Here is a 17,586-nt window from a genome sequence, read left to right on the forward strand (position 1 = left end):
TTCTGTCTGTAATACTTTCATCTCTTTGCTTCTCTCAAAGGTAGTTGTGAGATTTGAATAACACTTTTTTTGGGACATGAAAAACACTAAAAACATCCTTAACATTTGAGGTGAGGGTGAACAATATGGGCAGTTAAGAAAACAAGCAGAAAAAAAAGAATAATGAATTTCCTAATCCAAGATGAGCTCTCACTTGTGGGCAATCTTTGGAGTCCAGAGGCACAATTTAATTCAATTCAATTTCAATTTATTTATAGTATCAAATCATAACAAAAGTAATCTCGAGACACTTTACAGATAGAGTAGGTCTAGACCACACTCTATAATTTCCAAAACCCCAACAATTACAGTAATTCCATCAAGAGCAAGCATTAGCAGTGGCTATCGCGACAGTGGCAAGGAAAAACTCCCTTTTAGGAAGAAACCTCGGCAGACCCAGACTCTTGGTAGGCGGTGTCTGACGGGCCGGTTGGGGGTGTGATGAACAGTGGCGATAATAGTCACATTAGAGGTCACAGTGACTTCGAAGGTTATCGTGGAAGTTCATGTCATAGCAGGGCACATCGTGTCATACTGAGTAGTGCAGTCCCCTATACCGGATCCAGACTACTCTTTGCATAGGAACATCACAGCAGGGCGTTGCGGGATGTAGCGTGGCGCTGCAGAGCATGGGTGGATGCAGCGGACGCAGCAGGACGCAGCGGGATGCTAAACTCCCCAGAGCTAGATTAGTAACAAGCAATTCTGGGACAGGATGCATACAAAAGTAACAAGTAGAGATGAGAGAGCAGCTCAGTGTGTCATAGGAAGGAAACAGCCTCCCCTGCAGTCTAGAATTGTAATAGCATAACTAACTACGAGGAGAAGCAGGTGGGCCGGGTTAGGTGGACGCTGCAACTCCTCACTCCCTAACTATAAGCTTTGTCAAAGAGGAGAGTTTTCAGTTTACTCTTAAATGTGGCGACGGTGTCTGCCCCTCGAACCCAGACTGGGAGCTGGTTCCACAGAAGCGGAGCCTGATAGCTGAAGGCCCTGGCCCCCAGTCTACTTCCAGAGACTCTAGGAACCACGAGTAGCCCCGCATTCCGGGAGCGCAGTGCCCTAGTGGGACAATAAGATACTAAGAGCTCTTCTAGGTATGATGGTGCTTGACCATTTAGAGCTTTGTAAGTCAGGAGGAGGATTTTAAATTCGATCCTAGATTTCACAGGAAGCCAGTGCAGAGAAGCTAATACAGGAGAAATATGATCTCTTCTCTTAGTTCTCGTTAGAACACGTGCTGCAGCATTCTGGATCAGCTGGAGAGTCTTAAGGGACTTATTTGGGCAACCTGATAATAAGGAATTGCAGTAATCTAGTCTAGAAGTAACAAATGCATGGACTAGTTTTTCAGCATCCTTTTGAGACAGGATATTCCTAATTTTTGCAATGTTACGAAGATGGAAAAAGGCTATTCTTGAGGTTTGTTTTAAGTGGGCGTTGAAGGATATATCCTGATCAAAAATAACTCCCAAATTTCTGACAGCAGTGCGCTGGAGGCCAGGGCAATACCATCCAGAGTAGCTATATCTTTCAAAACGAAGTTCGCGGTGCGTTGGTCCTATCACAATAACTTCCGTTTTGTCTGAGTTTAACATCAGGAAGTTGTGGGTCATCCAGGATTTTATATCCTCAATACACGTTTGAAGTCTTGCTAACTGACCACTTTCATCTGGCTTAATTGACAGATATAATTGGGTATCGTCTGCGTAACAGTGATAGTTAATTGAGTGTTTCCTAATAATATGACCTAGAGGAAGCATATATAATAAGCATATATAATTTAGACAGCAGAATAAACTCTGGACTCCTAGAACCACAACTTTGGCTCTGACAGAAAGCAGTCATTAGCTCGCAAAACCAACAAATGTTGTCACAATACAGGGTTTCTGCAGGTGTTACCAAGTCAAATTTGATGTAAGACCTTTTTATGACCATTATGATTGAAAAAAACAGCAGATGCCAGAGTCCTGAAACATCTGAAACAATTCACTGATTTCTTAATTAGGAATATAAAAACAATTACTTATAACAAAACTTATTATACTAGTCAATTGCAGTTATACGACAAAAAGACAAACCACTAGATGATAAAAGTTTTTTTTACTGAATGTACCAGTAACTTACCAACTGTAATTGAACATACCCTTAAATTATGTGTTGTTTCTCCAACAATTCTGAGGGCCCTATTTTAACGATCTAAGCGCATGGCGTGAAGCGTGCGTTTAGGGCGTGTCGAAATCCACTTTTGCTAGTTTGACAGCGGAAAAAAGGATCCGTGTGCCAGGCGCATGGTTCAAAAGGGTTGTACTTAGTGTATTCATTCATAGGTGTGTTTTGGGCATAACATGCAATAAACCAAAGTGTCAGCTCCCATTCCCTTTAAAAGCCAGGCGTGTTTGTACCTTGGAACATTGCTATTATGATGGAGGATTTACACCGTATAATATTTGTATTTGTAATCTTTTGAATGTTTGTGTGCTGCTGTGCTTCCCTGTGTGTGTAACAAGCATAGTGTGTGCCCACTGTGCATAAGCCTAGGAGCATTTTACTAATGTGCTGTTAAAATAACAATGAAATGCTGCGTTATTGACTTTAGACCAAGTTTTTGTTGGTCAATGGTGCGATCACTTCCTGCTGCCTCAAGATAGCAATACGCCCAGAATGCACCTGAACACACCTCCCTGTAAGACCAGCACGCCCATGGGCGCAAAGATGGGCGCAGGTGCATTTGCTATTTAAACGCTGGACGGGAAACTGACAAGGGCTGTTTCACAAAAGCAGAATTTATAAATCCAGGATAACCGATAAAGTGAGGCTTGACCAAGTCTAATCTGTGCATCCTGGTTTGGTTCGTTTCACGAGGTGTGACTAGGTCAAGCCTGGATGAAGTAATTTGAATAGATGCATGTGTAACGGCTGCTTGGAAGCAGTTTGCTACTTTTAAATAAATCTTAATTCCCGGGCCACACCAACACAGCGAGAAATGACCAGAAGAAATAAATCTATAAAAATAGTAATTTATTGCTATTAAAAGTTAAGATTAAAACAACATTAAAATAACATCTCAAGAAAAAACCCAGGAGACAATTAAACCCATGGATCATTCAATGTTCTGTCCCAGGGTGAAACCCTATCCAAGTTCAGTCCAGACTGGAGTTAGCTCCTGTTTTCCTCTGCCGCCGGCACAGAATGTCTCGCTCCCACGGTGCTTCGAATAGTCTGTTCCAAATCCAGAGATCCGGGACCAGGAATTCCGGGGTGCCGCTCTGCTTCTGTCAGTAGGGAAATTATAAAATCAATTGCAGCCTGATCCTAGCCCGGCAACTTTGAAACAGTGTCACATGTTTAGGGTGACGACTTTCCTTTTATACACTTCATGTAGGCCCAACAACAATATTGCGGCTCCGCTGCTCTGCCGTCGGCCGCTGGATCTGGCACCTTCACAGAAATTAACATCTACTAACAACGGCTCCTTTAGCTCAAATGCCAAAAACTACACATGTATCAGTGCGGGAAAACAAGGACCACTTCCCTTCAGTAGGAGTTTTGCGAGCGTTGACCTTGCAGAGTCTAGGATTCGGCTCCAGCAGGGCACAGGAGATCCAGCCAGCAGTGACACCGAGAGAAAGGAAGCTCAGCAACCCAGTCCGCCAGTCCACTACTCCGCACAGCGCACAGCAGCGCGCACAGCGCCATGCGCGTCCAACTCGCTTTCGGGGGGGGGAATTTTTTTGGGGGGGTGTGGGGCGGGAGTGGGGTAAACGGGGCTCTACAGGTGTGCCAACCTGCCAACCTGTAGAAAGGAAGGAAAGGTAAATTGTCCACAGCAAAATATAATAAAGTAAACCCACAGCAAGCAATAAGAAAAAACACAGCAAACAATATAGGAAAACCACAGCAAACAATATCAGAGTTTTAAGGCAAAAATCAATCAATAATAAGTTTACAAAATAAACTAAGCTCATCAATCACACTGCTCCACTTATTTTATATCATATGACACATGTTCACGGCTTTCCTTAAAGGACAATTCAGCGCAAAATGAACACAATGAACATTGTCGTATGACTGGTCATGACAGTTATCCCAAGATGGCGCCTGCCTGTATTTGTGAACGGTATGGTCTTTATAAATTATCTTTTTAATAAACTGTCTGTACACTTACAAAGTTCTCAATGCTTCGTTTTTTTTTTACAGAGACTGAGTTTCCCAGCAAAGACTTCCTTATTCATTGGTTATTGGTTATGGTATATATATATATAGGCTATATAAAAAGAAAAACATGCATCCACAAAAAGGCACTTTCTCTTGAGGAAGAAAAAGGGCAGGTGCTCAAGCCCCTGTTGATGTCTATGTGTGCACATGCCTGACTATAGCAGCCTTTAGGTATAAATATATAATATATAGGCCTCCCCCCGAAAGTTTTGAATTCCCGGTGAATTTTTATTTATTTTTAATTTTTATTCACCTCAATGATACATTAATTACAAAAATTAAGGGTAAAGGATTTTATTAACAAAAAACTTACAAATGAAGGTGTCCTGAGGTAGCCAGGGAGGCAGTCCAAACCAAGACAAACCAAAACCACAAACCACTAGAAAACCAGAAGACATGAAAGGAATAAACCAGCAGGAATGAGAGATTCAGGGAACGACAGGGAGGGAAGACTCAAAAGAGACTAAATACACGAGGTAACGAGGGTGAGACACATCAGATGGGCAGGGCAGACAATCACAGATAGCATTAACACACTACTATTGGCCAGGCGTCCATTTTTAGCCAAGGTTACTACCCCGATCTATACATTTCTTATCCAATTCAGCTGCTTCCCGTGCTTCGTAGGGCACGGCCTAGGATTCGTAAATACGTGCCGGGTGGAAAAACACAAGGCAGGAAGTAAAACTAGACATGACATGGGAGAAACAGAGACTACAAAAGACAGGAAACCGAAGCATAAAACATTCACAAGGATGAAAACAGGTTAAAACATAACAGAGAACACAGTAAAAAACAAGGGAACAGGGAATACATTAATCCCCAACCCGTTTTAATGAAGTGCCAGTATTCCCAGTAAGAATCCTGAAAGGTCCCAGATAGTAATAATGGATTCAGACTCAGATTCTCTCTCATAGTGTTTGGTTAAAGCTCCCAGTCCTCCCGGTAGCTGACCCAAACGCTGCAACGCTTTATCATCAACGGGTTCGATACTGCCACAGACACCGAGGGAGGAACTGGAATCGGATCCCCGACTGCTGAAGGCAGGACTATAGTCTGAGAAACCTGATTCCCCCCAGGTCCGTTATGGACAGTTTGGTGAAGTGTCCAGCAGGTGAAGCCAAAGTCTAATCTTCTTTATCTTCCTGGAAACAAAAACAACAAAAGTTCCTCATCATCTGTAAAATAACTGATGATCAGCAGAGGTAATGGAGCAAAAAAAAGAGTCAAATATGTCAAAAAACAACAAAAACATCAGAAAATAATCGTCAAAAAAAGCCTCTGAAATGTCAAAAAACTGCATCTATTAAAATGTCCCAGATGAACTACTTAATGTGATGATATTAATGCAGCAACATGAGTCAACATGTTCAGAAACTATTCTGCATATTTACTGAGATTAATGGACTTTTCCAAGCTATTTTTTAAAATCTCTACAAACTGACTTTAACACTGTATCAACATGAACTGATAGACAAACAATGAGTGGAAAGCATTTCATTCATCAGGTCAAAAAGTTCACTTATAGTTCTTAAAAAGGAAAATATTGTTTTGTACATTTTGGGGACACACCATAAAAAACTAAGGCAGCAGAGACTTAATGTAACATTTCATAAACCCCTAAATGGATCATTTTATATTAAATGTCACTTGATCTAAGTAATCTATGGAAGTTTGTTTCTTAGTAAAACTTCAGCAGTTTTTGGAAAATAAGCCACCATCTGGCCAAGCTGTGTAACTTCTGTTATATGACTGCTGTTAAAACCATCTGATGTGAGACAGATATTTACCGCTTTATTTAGTCTCAGTTCTACATTTGCTGAATTGGTATAAATGTGTTTTATAAGCTGGTCCAACACTACTGAGTTGATGCACCTGATATCAGATACAAACACTGGTTTTCTGTCTTCATGCAGCTGCAGAACACACACCAGGAGGCCCAAAAGTCAGATCACATCATTGGAACAAAGTTAAAACTTCTCTCAGAGCTGCAAAGTTCTCCTAGTCTCTGCTGTGATATTTCTAGTAGATGCAGCTGTAAGATGTCCAGCAGCAATGTTTCTATATTACGTTCTATTTGTGGCGTTGCTTTGTTTGCTCTTCCTTTAGTCTCATGTCTCCTCCAGCAGAACAAGTCAGATCCAGAACTGGTCCAGATGTGAGGAGACATTTGGCAGCTTCACTTCTTACATTCTGGGTCCAAACTGTTTGAAGGAAGAAACATAACATTTGTTACACATCTCCACTGCACAATACTTTTACTTTAAGTACATTGAGCTGATAACAATGTTTACTTTTACTTAAGTAAGAATACAGAACTTTGACTTGTAGTGGAGTGTTTTCACAGTGTGGTAGTGGTGCTTTTTAAGGCCAGACACAACATGGACCAACCAGGACCAGGTCTGGTATATGTGCTGACAGGGTGATTGGGAAAGGAGACCCAGGTGATCAGTCTGGGGACACCGGTGGACAGGTGGAGAAGAACAACAAGTCTTCATAGAGCTGCAGAGGCCAGAGGGGATTGGGGGGGTGTCTTAGAAGAGGGACAGAGGACGTTTTACAGTAACATGTTGAGATTCACAGTTATATTTTGGATGTACAAACCTGCAGGACTCAACCCCAGAACACTTAAACTCGCCCTTATTAAGTTTTTATATTATTATCTCTCTCTCTCTCTCTCTCTCTCTCTCTCTCTCTCTCTCTTTCCATCACAGTTTCTCTTCAGTTCGTTTCTCTTTCAGTTTTGTAAAATAAACGTGTTTTCAGTTACAACTCGTGTATTAGAGCATGTGCTGCAGATCTGGTGTTTTTAGCTGAGCTAGACAGAGAATATTTTGTTTACTCTACAGCGCTGTGCAGTAAAGTCCATCACAGATGCATTCTGGGATTTGCATTTCTTTAAACCAATCACAATCGTCTTGGGTGGCACTACACTTTGGATGCTGCAAAATTGTCTCAGGAAGGAATTCTTTTGGTGGAACATTTGCAGCCCACAAACGCCACATACAATATTTAGTAAAGTTACATGAAGGTACAGTAACGTCAGCTATTTAAATTAGCTGGATACCGGGTTAAACATCATTAGCTCTTACCGGTATATCTCTCTATGTACTTCGTCCACAGTAATCCCACCAATCGGTCCCAAAACGTCCCAGTTAGAGAGGAAATGCTGTAAACAAATTCATTGTAAATCTATACAATCACTCCCCAAAAAACCACTTGACTTGTTGCACGATCCAAACTTTCTTCAAAACTTGACATTTTCAGCGTGTAGCTTGCTAGCTCTGTTGTTGTTTCCCAAAACAAACGTTTGAAAATGTCAACACAGAGAGCGGAAGGTGAGGGATGTGAGGCAATTATCCTGGAAATGTACCGACGTCATCATTTTGTTTTAATGAAAACTCAACTTCTGGCAATTGCTCCTGGTGTTCTTCCCCACTGTTTTGGAAGAAGGAAATAACGAGAGTAACTGGTGAACTAGTCTCACATTACCAGACCTTCCTCCACAGCACTGCGGAGGAGGGTCTGGCTAGTCCACACAGCATTCTGGGATGGAAGAAAAAAGTGCTCTGGTTTATTTGCATTTCTTTAAACCAATCACAATTGTCTTGGGCGGCTCTAAGCGCCAAATGGAGCCACAGTGCTGCTGCAAAATAGCCTCTGGAAGAAATTGCTGTTAAAAAGGTGTTTTAGTCGTGTAACAGAAAACTCAGATTAGACAGGTAGTCTAGCTAGCTGTCTGGATTTACCCTGCAGAGATCTGAGGAGCAGTTAACCATAGTCCTCAGAAATCCACCGGAGTTTAAAATTCCAACACAAAGAAAGAGGAATGTAACGGACATCCGGCCCTAAAGAGACGTCCGGCCTTAAAGAGACATCCTGCGGAATTTCCAGCTGCAACGGAGCGATCCCGGAAGTGGAACGTCGTGGATATAGACTACCGGTGATCTAGCTTTAAAAGTCAGTGTGCTGTGTAATGCATAGAGACTTTATATTACCATAATAATAAACGTTAAAGTGTTACATTTGAGAAAGGAATGGGATCAGATTGTTGGGTTCCCTCACCTGCCAGATCCCACTTTAACCCCCAGAGCAACACCATTTCTGCATCCATCTCTAAATCAGAGGGGGCACCGAGGAATGGAACACGGACTGGGACTTCTCTGCAGGGCATCCTGCTAGCCAGTGTGTAGGCAACGGACGGTGAGATAAGGCGGGTGGCCTCCGTGCCCGTGTTGGTTTCCAGCGGGATGGTCGGTATTTTTGGTCTCCTTCCGCCGAGACTCGGTTGGATCCTGGAGTGCCACTGCCATTCAACCAGTTGACCCCTTCTTCTGTGTGTCGATCTGACGGCCACATTCTGCTTCATGATGAATCATGCACAAGTTGAAGGAGCTAAAGATAGACATACATTGCACTGGAATTGTACCTCGTACCATTTCGTAAATTTGATTGATTGTTAATGTGGTTATTTACACGACAGTCCAACAACACAAAGCAAAGTTATCTTTTGTCTGCAGGCTCATATTTGTATGAAGTAATACTGACAGACGCTCACTTTGTTTGATATGAATACACACCAGACACCTTTTCACTTACATAAAAGTGATTTGAATTAATGGAAAAATACAATGAGTTACATTTGCATTGGTGTTATGAAACTGGACACTGGCATGAATATGAGATCAGATAATAAACAAATCATTACTGTAGGTCTGTAGTAAGACTTTAGCAAATTATGAACTATTTTCTAAACAGTGAAGCTCTAGTAATGTCAACACTAAGTGGCTGAACGAATGTATTTATGTTTCAGTTGTCAGGTTTAAGCAGATGTTAATACTCCCTGGAAAGGGAGGACGAGAACATTTACCTGAGAAAGTGTGGATAGGTTTTGCAACATGCAAAAAAACCATACACCTGCTTCACACACACACACACGTACGCAGACACACACGTACGCAGACACACACACACACACAATATACACTGTATATTTGGATCAGAGGTCAGTTTTGAGCCGTCTCCGCAGGACGAAGGAAAGAAATAAACAAGGTAGGTGTCCTGTAAAAATATCATGACATGTTTTAGTTATTAATGTTTAGGTGTGCAACTAATGATTACTTTCATAATTGATTAATATGCCAATTATTTCCTTGACTAATCATTTTTTTGTTTATAAAGTACCAAAATGTTGTTTGAGGAGATTTCTTCTAATGTTTTGTTGGATCTAAATTGCAAAATAAGATTTACAAAGTTTACTGAGACATAACACAGAAGAAAGCAGCAACAGGAGATTGTTTATCATATATTCACTATTTTTGAATCAAAATAAGTGAAACGATTTATCTAAAAAATATATAGCAGATTATTTTTGGATGACGAGACAAGGAACAGAAAATACTGTATGTCCTTCGTCATTTTACCACAGACTGTGTAAAATGTATTTCTTGATATAAATGTGTGAATGTGTGTGTGTGTGTGTGTGTCCACATATCTAGAGAACAATTCATCCGATCTACTTCACACTTGGTTGGGTGCATTGCTGGGGACCCAAGGAAGTGCAGTGTTGAATTTTGTGCAACTTATTTTCTTTTTAAGATATTTTTTGGGCATTACAGTCCTTTATTTGTGACAAGACAGCCTAGACATGAAAGGGGAGAGAGAGGGGGAGCTACATGCAGTAAAGGGCCGCAGGGCAGAACAGAACCCACGGGCGATGCGTCACCCCTTATACTCCTACAAATTTTAAGCAACCATCATTAAATTTGGACCAGAACATCTCTGGACCAAGCCGGAAAAATACATACTTTCAGAGTTTTGATGTGCAATACAGTTTGGCTATAAAAAATATGTCTCCGGAACGCTTTTGCTATTGCAACCACATTTGGTGGACTTGTGCAGATGTGATGATGTCTGAGTGGCACTGCCAAAACATCTTCTTAAAATGATATACATGCTATAGATGTACGGACATTTACTATTGTATTGTTGTGTATTTTTCGCCATTTCATTGTCTTTTTCTCCTCCAGATATGGCAGTAAACCCTTCCTCCTCCAATGACTCCCTTCTCCAGTCTCACTTTCCTTTTGGCGTGGATTGCTTCTTCACCAGACCAAGCTCCTTCATCTTTACTGCATTGTACATCACCAACATCCTCCTCCTCCTCCCTCTCTGCATCCTCGTCCTCTACCTGGGCCTCCAACGATGGCGGCGACATTGCTCCACCTCCGCAGCAGCAACGACAAGTCACTCAGACAGCTTCACCTACCACATGGTCACCATGGAGCTGATGGGTGTCTTCGGTGAAAACACCCTCTGCTTCTGTGGGATCATGTGAATGTATTTATTGTGGGGTTCTTTCTTTGGAGTTTCAATTGGTACAGAGAGATGTTCTTTCACATCCTGACCTGTGTGGAGCGCTACCTGGCTGTCGTTCATCCCGTCACCTACCTGAGTCTGAGAGGAGAGAGAGGGATCAGAATCAGAAATATCAGCATTGGTTGTGTTTGGCTGCTTTCCTCTGGAGCAACAGGTCTGATTAGTTTGGATGATGTGTCAAATATTGTGGATTTCAGCCTCTTGATTGTCTCCTTGTTCGTCATTTCCTTCTGCAGCCTTTCTGTTCTCTGCATTCTGATTCTTCCAGAGCCAGGGGAACAGGGCGGGGACAGAGAAAGAGTTGACCAATCAAAGCAGAGGGCTTTTTACACCATCATAGCCATACTCCTAGTGCTGTTTGTTGAGATGCTTTGCAAGTATAGTTTGCGTTGTTCCTGATGTGTCAAATGTTGACTGTGTGACGATAATAACTGAAATCTGGTTTAATATCCCTAGCAGTCTGGTGTTACCTCTGCTGTTTCTACACAGAGAAGGAACATTAGCGTGTTGTAAGAACAGCACCTAAAGAGGATCAGGATTAGATTTGCATTAAATCACTCCAGATTCAAGCAAACTAATGCCTATTTACACGTCTTCTGGTTTGATCTCCACCTGCTGCTTAGAAAACATATCTGGCTCTTTTCTAGCTGCTCCACATTCTTCACCGCCACATCTCTAACTATGTCTGTCTGCTGTTTGATGTTGGGGAGGCTGTGTACACTGGGTTTACCTGAGCTGTCTGCTGTTTGACACTAAATCACACAGTTTTGGTTTCACAGTAAATGTGCCGAGTGTGAAGCCCAAACAATTCATATAAATGGAGCCTTAGTATTTAGTGTTTTATATTAGAGGGCTTGCACTAATACTGGGCAACACTTGCAGAATTTAAACCTTCTTAAAGTACTCATATTATGCTCATTTTCAGGTTCATAATTGTATTTTGACATTGTACCAGAATAGTTTCATGTGGTTTAATTTTCAAAAAACACCACATATTTGTTGTACTGCACACTGCTGCAGCTCCTCTTTTCACCCTGTGTGTTGAGCTCTCTGCTTTAGCTACAGAGTGAGACATCTCACTTCTGTTCTATCTTTGTTGGGAGTCATGCATGCACAGTAGCTAGGTAAGGACTGCTAGCCAGTCAGAAGCAAAGTGACCACGTTTGTCTTTGAAGTAAGGGCTGGACTACAATAGAGCTGTTTGGAGCAGTTCGTGAACAGTGTTTTCTGTTGGAGATGGTAAGTCCCTTTGGGGTGGACTTTGGGCTTTTTCACTTTGTAAACCTATAACGTGTACAAAAAGATATATAACACAATAAAGGATAGGGAAAAGCCAAAAAGCATAATATGAGCACTTTAAAATTTGTCCAACGCTACACTCATATATCTGTATAAACTGATCTCTTACCTTTTTTTTTCTTTTTATGCAGTTTCATAGTTGTGATCATCCCGTATCAGAAACAAATTGTGAGTTTTTGTTGTTTTTCTGAACAAACAAATTGATGATGGTTGTTTATTAGTTTTTTTCCTTAGTCAAAGATTTTATCTTAATCTCTGCCTGGTATATGCATGATTTAGTTGTGTGCTGTTGACACGTTTTATTTGGCCTATGTTTGTAAAGCACTTTGGTCAGCTCATGCTGTTTTAAATGTGCTATAGAAATACATTTGACTTAACTGGATTTACCTCTGTTAACTGAACATGTTGTTGTCTCTTTAATTAACTGAAGTTTCTGTATGTCTTGGGTTTCCTGTAAAACAACACATACAATCATATCTTTTATGCAATTTTTGCTTCACTGAATAATCATGATAAACTATAAAATGTGGTTTAAATGTTTTATTTAAACATCTTTGAGACTGTCCTCGCCTATAAAGCAATCACAACATCTTTGCATTTGTTTTTGTGCATTACCCTCTAGTGGCCATTGTTAATATGACGCAACCGTTATGTTTCGGTACCGGGATGGACTCTCCAATGGGTCGTATTAGAGCAGGGTTCTTCAACATTTTTTAAGCCAAGGACCTCTTAAAGGTCCCATGACATGGTGCTCTTTGGATGCTTTTATATCGACCTTAGTTGTCCCCTAATACTGTATCTGAAGTCTCTTTCCCGAAATTCAGCCTTGGTGCAGAATTACAGCCACTAGAGCCAGTCTCACAATGAGCTTTCCTTAGTATGTGCCATTTCTGTGTCTGTAGCTATTGAGGAGGAGAGAGGGTGGGAGGAAAGGTGGATGTGGGGGGGGGCCTTGACCAACTGCCACTTTGCTCCTTTGAAAGCCATGATGTCTCTCTCTCATGGGTGGACCAAATTCTCTGGGCGGGCAAAGCACAGAAATGACCTCATAAGGAGAAGATTCCAGATTGGCCCATCTGAGCTTTCATTTCTTTTTCTTTTTTTCAAGTCAGAGCAGGATACCCAGGGCTCGGTTTACACCTATTACACTTTTTTTAGCCACTGGGGGATAGGCAGGCTTGAGGAACTCATATTAAGGTTAAAAACCCCATAAAGTGAAATTTTCATGCCATGGGACCTTTAACTGAAAGAGAGACAGAGCAGGGACCCCCTACTAAATAAAAAATTAAGTTGCATATTAAACTGGGCCTACAATAATGTGTAGGGCTGCCTAAAGCCTTTATACATACCTTTTAGTGCATAGTATACTAGTAAAAATTGTCAGCATGATTTTATATATCATCTTTTAATGGTAACCATACACATGGCTAATCCTGAGGGTCCTATGTTAACATGTAACTTGCCCTGTTAAGATGTGTTTGATTGAAATAGCTTTTGATTTCAGTAAGAATGACCTACTAACTACTACGACTAGTAACCTATAACATGTTTTAATACTCTGTTGTGCATAATAATGTGGAATGGTGCATTTTGACTTTTTTAGTTTGGAAAAAAATACAGTTTTCATTGGGTGGTTTGTTCAATGAAATTCGACTTATACCCCAACGGTTGATGACTTAATAATTATACTGACTGTCATTTGCATCAACTATTTAGGAAAATCAGTGTAAAATATAATTTGCATAATAATTTGGAACACTATTTTATGTGTAAGCTAATATTGTGCATCTACTTACGTGCGCAGCAAGAGTTTTTCATGCTTGTTCATTGCGAATGTAACTTGTAGCCTAATGTAGTTTAATCTCTGAAATGATGGTATATCTGGTTAGTACTGTAGTTCTGGTAAAGTCAAATGTGCCACTGTACTGTGAAGGGAATTCTTGGAAAAGTACTGGCCCAAAGGCCAGAGGAAGTTCTGACTCCAATTATCTATACACTCTAATTCCCACGCGTTGGTTAATGAGACTCTCAGAGATCAAAAGTGAGACGATAGATTTAAGTCAAGAAAGTTTACTGAAGTCCAGCAGAACACACATGTGGGTACACAAAAGATCCTAAGTTTCTTTGTCCCCAGACAAACATATACAGGGTTCAGGTCCACTCAAGCTCTCTCAAATTGTGAACCCCGTCTAACCATATCCCTAATCTTTTAACTTCTTCCTTGACGGCGTCATCCTCCTGTCTCGGGGCAGATTTCTTCAGTTCTCACACACACACACACACACACACTGACCCAAGAGCCACCCCCTGCTGTTCCACCTCTCCTAACATACGCTCACATTCCTGAACTATAATGTAATCAAAGCTTAAGCTAACCATCTGTTTCCGAGTCTATACAAGATACATAATGTATCTTCCCTGGAAATTTTAACCAGTCTCATGACTACACACAACATATATTTTATACTGAGAATAACACATCTAGATTATAGAAATATTTCTACAACTGCCATTACGCAGATCTGATTGCGTTTAGACTTTATGGCCGGAGTGAAAGTAGGTCAAGTTGTCATTTACTGTCTCTACCAGCAGGCAGCAGTAAATAGCCATGGTAACACTGTCTGTTTACAGAGGGCCTTTAATAGTGTGTCTAATTCATTTCTATTTTAACTGTTAGCCCTATCCCATATGTCAATAATTAGCAGGGATATACTGTAGATACATATATAGTAATTGCTGTCTATTTAATTTGGGATTTAATGTTTATGGTTTATTTGTAACTTAGTTAAACAGCATATCTTTACATTGTACTTGTATCATTTTAGGGTTGATGGTTTTTACCAGAGAGAGAGACGCCATTGTTCTTTGTTGTAATGTTTGTTCCTACCAAAACCTGGACAATAAACTTCACAAAACGCCATCTTTTGCCTGGACAATGAACATGTCTGACTTGCGTAAAATTCATTCCTTCGGTGCGTCAGTGGCGGTTGGATTTTTAGTTTTTTTTTTGTTCAATGCACACTTCATTTAACAGAGAGAGAGAGAGAGAGAGAGGGAGAGTGTGTAAATTACTTTTTGTGTTTTGCCTAGCATCCAAAAAGATGCTTAAATAAAGCCATTCAAACCCCATTACAATTTAAGTTTAATCATGATTAATCAGTGAGGCAAAAGTTACATAAAAGATTGTATGTGTTGTTTTACAGGAAACCCAAGACATACAGCAACTTCGGTTAATTAAGGAGACAACAACATGTTCAGTTAACAGAAGTAAATCAAGTCAAGTCACATGTGTTTTTATAGCACATTTAAAACAGCATGATCTGACCAAAGTGCTTTACAAACAGGCTGAATAAAATGGGTGAACAGCAGACAACTAAATCATTCATATACCAGCCAGAGACCGGTTGGGGGTGTGATGAACAGTTGCAATAATAGTCACAGTAAAGATAATGGAACTTTGACTACAAATGGTAGTAGTATCGTTTGTAGGTCGTAATAGTTCATGTCATAGCAAGGCACCGCAGGGCGTTACAGGCTGTAACGTGACACAGCTGAGCATAGCTGGACGTAACAGGACACAGCAGTGCACCGCAGAGCGTAGCAGGGTGTAGCAGGGAGTGCAGCAGGACCACGGCAAGAGCTGCAAACAAGATCTTGGTGCTATCCTAATCCAAGGGAATATGAGATATGTTTCTCAGCAGCAGGTGGACATCAAACCAGAAGATGTTTAAATAGGCATTAGTTTGCTTGAATCTGGAGTGATTTAATGCAAATCTAATCCTCGTTAGGTGTTGTTCTTACGACACACCAATGTTCCTGCTCTGTGTAGAAACAGCAGAGGTAACACCAGGCTGCTGGGGATATTAAACCAGAACAAAGACATCACCAGCACACACTCATCATCTTTACTTAACACACTAAGACAAAGCCCAACCAGATTCCCAGAGTATGTTAACAACAGCACTACGAGTATGGCCATGATGGTGCAGAAAGCCCTCTGCTTTGATTGGTCAACTCTTTCCCTGTCCCCGCCCTTTTCCCCTGGCCCTGGACGAATCAGAACACAGAGAACAGAAAGACTGCAGAAGGAAATGAAGAACAAGGAGAAACTCAAGAGGCTGAAATCTATGATTGAGAATACTGTCTCAAAAGTCACAACTGTTGCTCCAAAGCAAAGAAGCCAAACACAACCAATGCTGATATTTCTGATTCTGATCCCTCTCTCTCGTCTCAGACTCAGGTAGGTGACGGGATGAACGACAGCCAGATAGCGCTCCACACAGGTCAGGATGTGAAATAAAATCTCTCCGTACCAGGGGATGTTCCAAAGAGAGAACCGCACAATAAATAAATTAACATGATCCCCGTAGATACCACAGCAGCAGAGGGTGTGTCCAAATACACCAATCAGCTGCATGGCGACCATGTGGTAGGCAAAGCTGTCTGAGTGACTTGTCGTTGCTGCTGCGGAGGTGGAGCGATGTCGCCGCCACCGCTGGAGACCCAGGTAGAGGACGAGGATGCAGAGAGGGAGGAGGAGGAGGATGTTGGTGATGCTGTATGCGAAGAAGATGAAGGCGCTTGGTCTGGTTGTGAAGCAACATATGCCGATAGGAAGGTCAGGATAATGGACAAAATCATTGAAAGAGTTTGCTGCCATATCTGGAAGAGAAAAAGACACAAATACACAGAAAAAAACACACACACAAAAATACAATATCAGTATACTTACTTACAGTATATATATATATGTAGTGCCCCTTTAAAGTTTCTGTAGTGAGTTTTTGGGAAAACCACTGAGTTTATAAAATACAGAATCAACTGTGTCAAAAAGTGTCACTAAGATAAAGTTTGTCTTCTATCGGTTTCACAAGAATGTGGATATAAGATGATGGTGATATTAAGAAGTAATAAGAACACCGACCTTATCAGTATTTGTTGCTGGTCTTCCTCCCTCTGTGGACTCCTGTGTTTGAGTATCTGATCCAACTTGTACTGGCTCTCTATCACAGCCCCACTTCACCTTTCTATCTCTCTCTCTCTCTCTGTCTCTCTCTCTCTCTCTCTCTCTCTCTCTCTCTCTCTCTCTCTCTCTCTCTCTCTCTATCTCTCTCTCTCTTTCTAAGTTCAATCCAAATTCAAATGTTCTATTTGAATAAAAAACAAAGTGGCATTGAAAAATGAACCCAGTGATAAATGAACAATCACAGTGATGGATCAAATTGAGTTCAAAGAGGGCGTGTTGGAGGAAGAGGAGGAGGAAGAGGACAAGTTGTAAGTTGTTTATGGTTTGGGTTTCTTGTATGCTAGTTGTATTACTGTTTACAATGTACTTTTCAACCCCTCTCAGCAGATTACTGTCACTCTACAACATTGTATGGACATGTAGATATAAGCCCATGGAAGAAAAAGGAACTTTAGATTTAGAGATAACAGTTTATACACAGTATATCCAAAAATGTACTATTGTGAAAAAAAGTGTTTGCCGTTTGATGCAAATAATTGAAATTTGATCTTGGCATTTTCAATGCAGCGTTTCATTTTGAAGGATATATGAGGCATTTTGTATTTTGTGTGTGTAGTTTTGGGAATTGTGTGTAGAGTTTCAAAAACAGGAGATAGAGTTTTGAAAAGGTGTGTAAGCAGTTGTAA

General features: G+C 40.9%; 1 protein-coding gene across 1 annotated transcript; it reads right to left on the reverse strand.

Annotated features, from left to right (window-relative positions):
• Positions 1-15,059: 15,059 nt before the first annotated feature.
• Positions 15,060-16,949, reverse strand: LOC120573101. Its single transcript, XM_039822551.1, has 2 exons — positions 16,859-16,949; positions 15,060-16,596 (listed from the first exon to the last, which is right to left on the reverse strand). The coding sequence occupies exon 2, from the start codon at positions 16,592-16,594 to the stop codon at positions 15,719-15,721; it is 876 nt and encodes a 291-aa protein (XP_039678485.1). The 5' UTR covers positions 16,595-16,596; positions 16,859-16,949; the 3' UTR covers positions 15,060-15,718.
• Positions 16,950-17,586: the final 637 nt, after the last annotated feature.

This window comes from Perca fluviatilis, chromosome 14 (assembly GCF_010015445.1).
Source record: "Perca fluviatilis chromosome 14, GENO_Pfluv_1.0, whole genome shotgun sequence".
Classification (NCBI taxonomy): domain Eukaryota; kingdom Metazoa; phylum Chordata; class Actinopteri; order Perciformes; family Percidae; genus Perca; species Perca fluviatilis.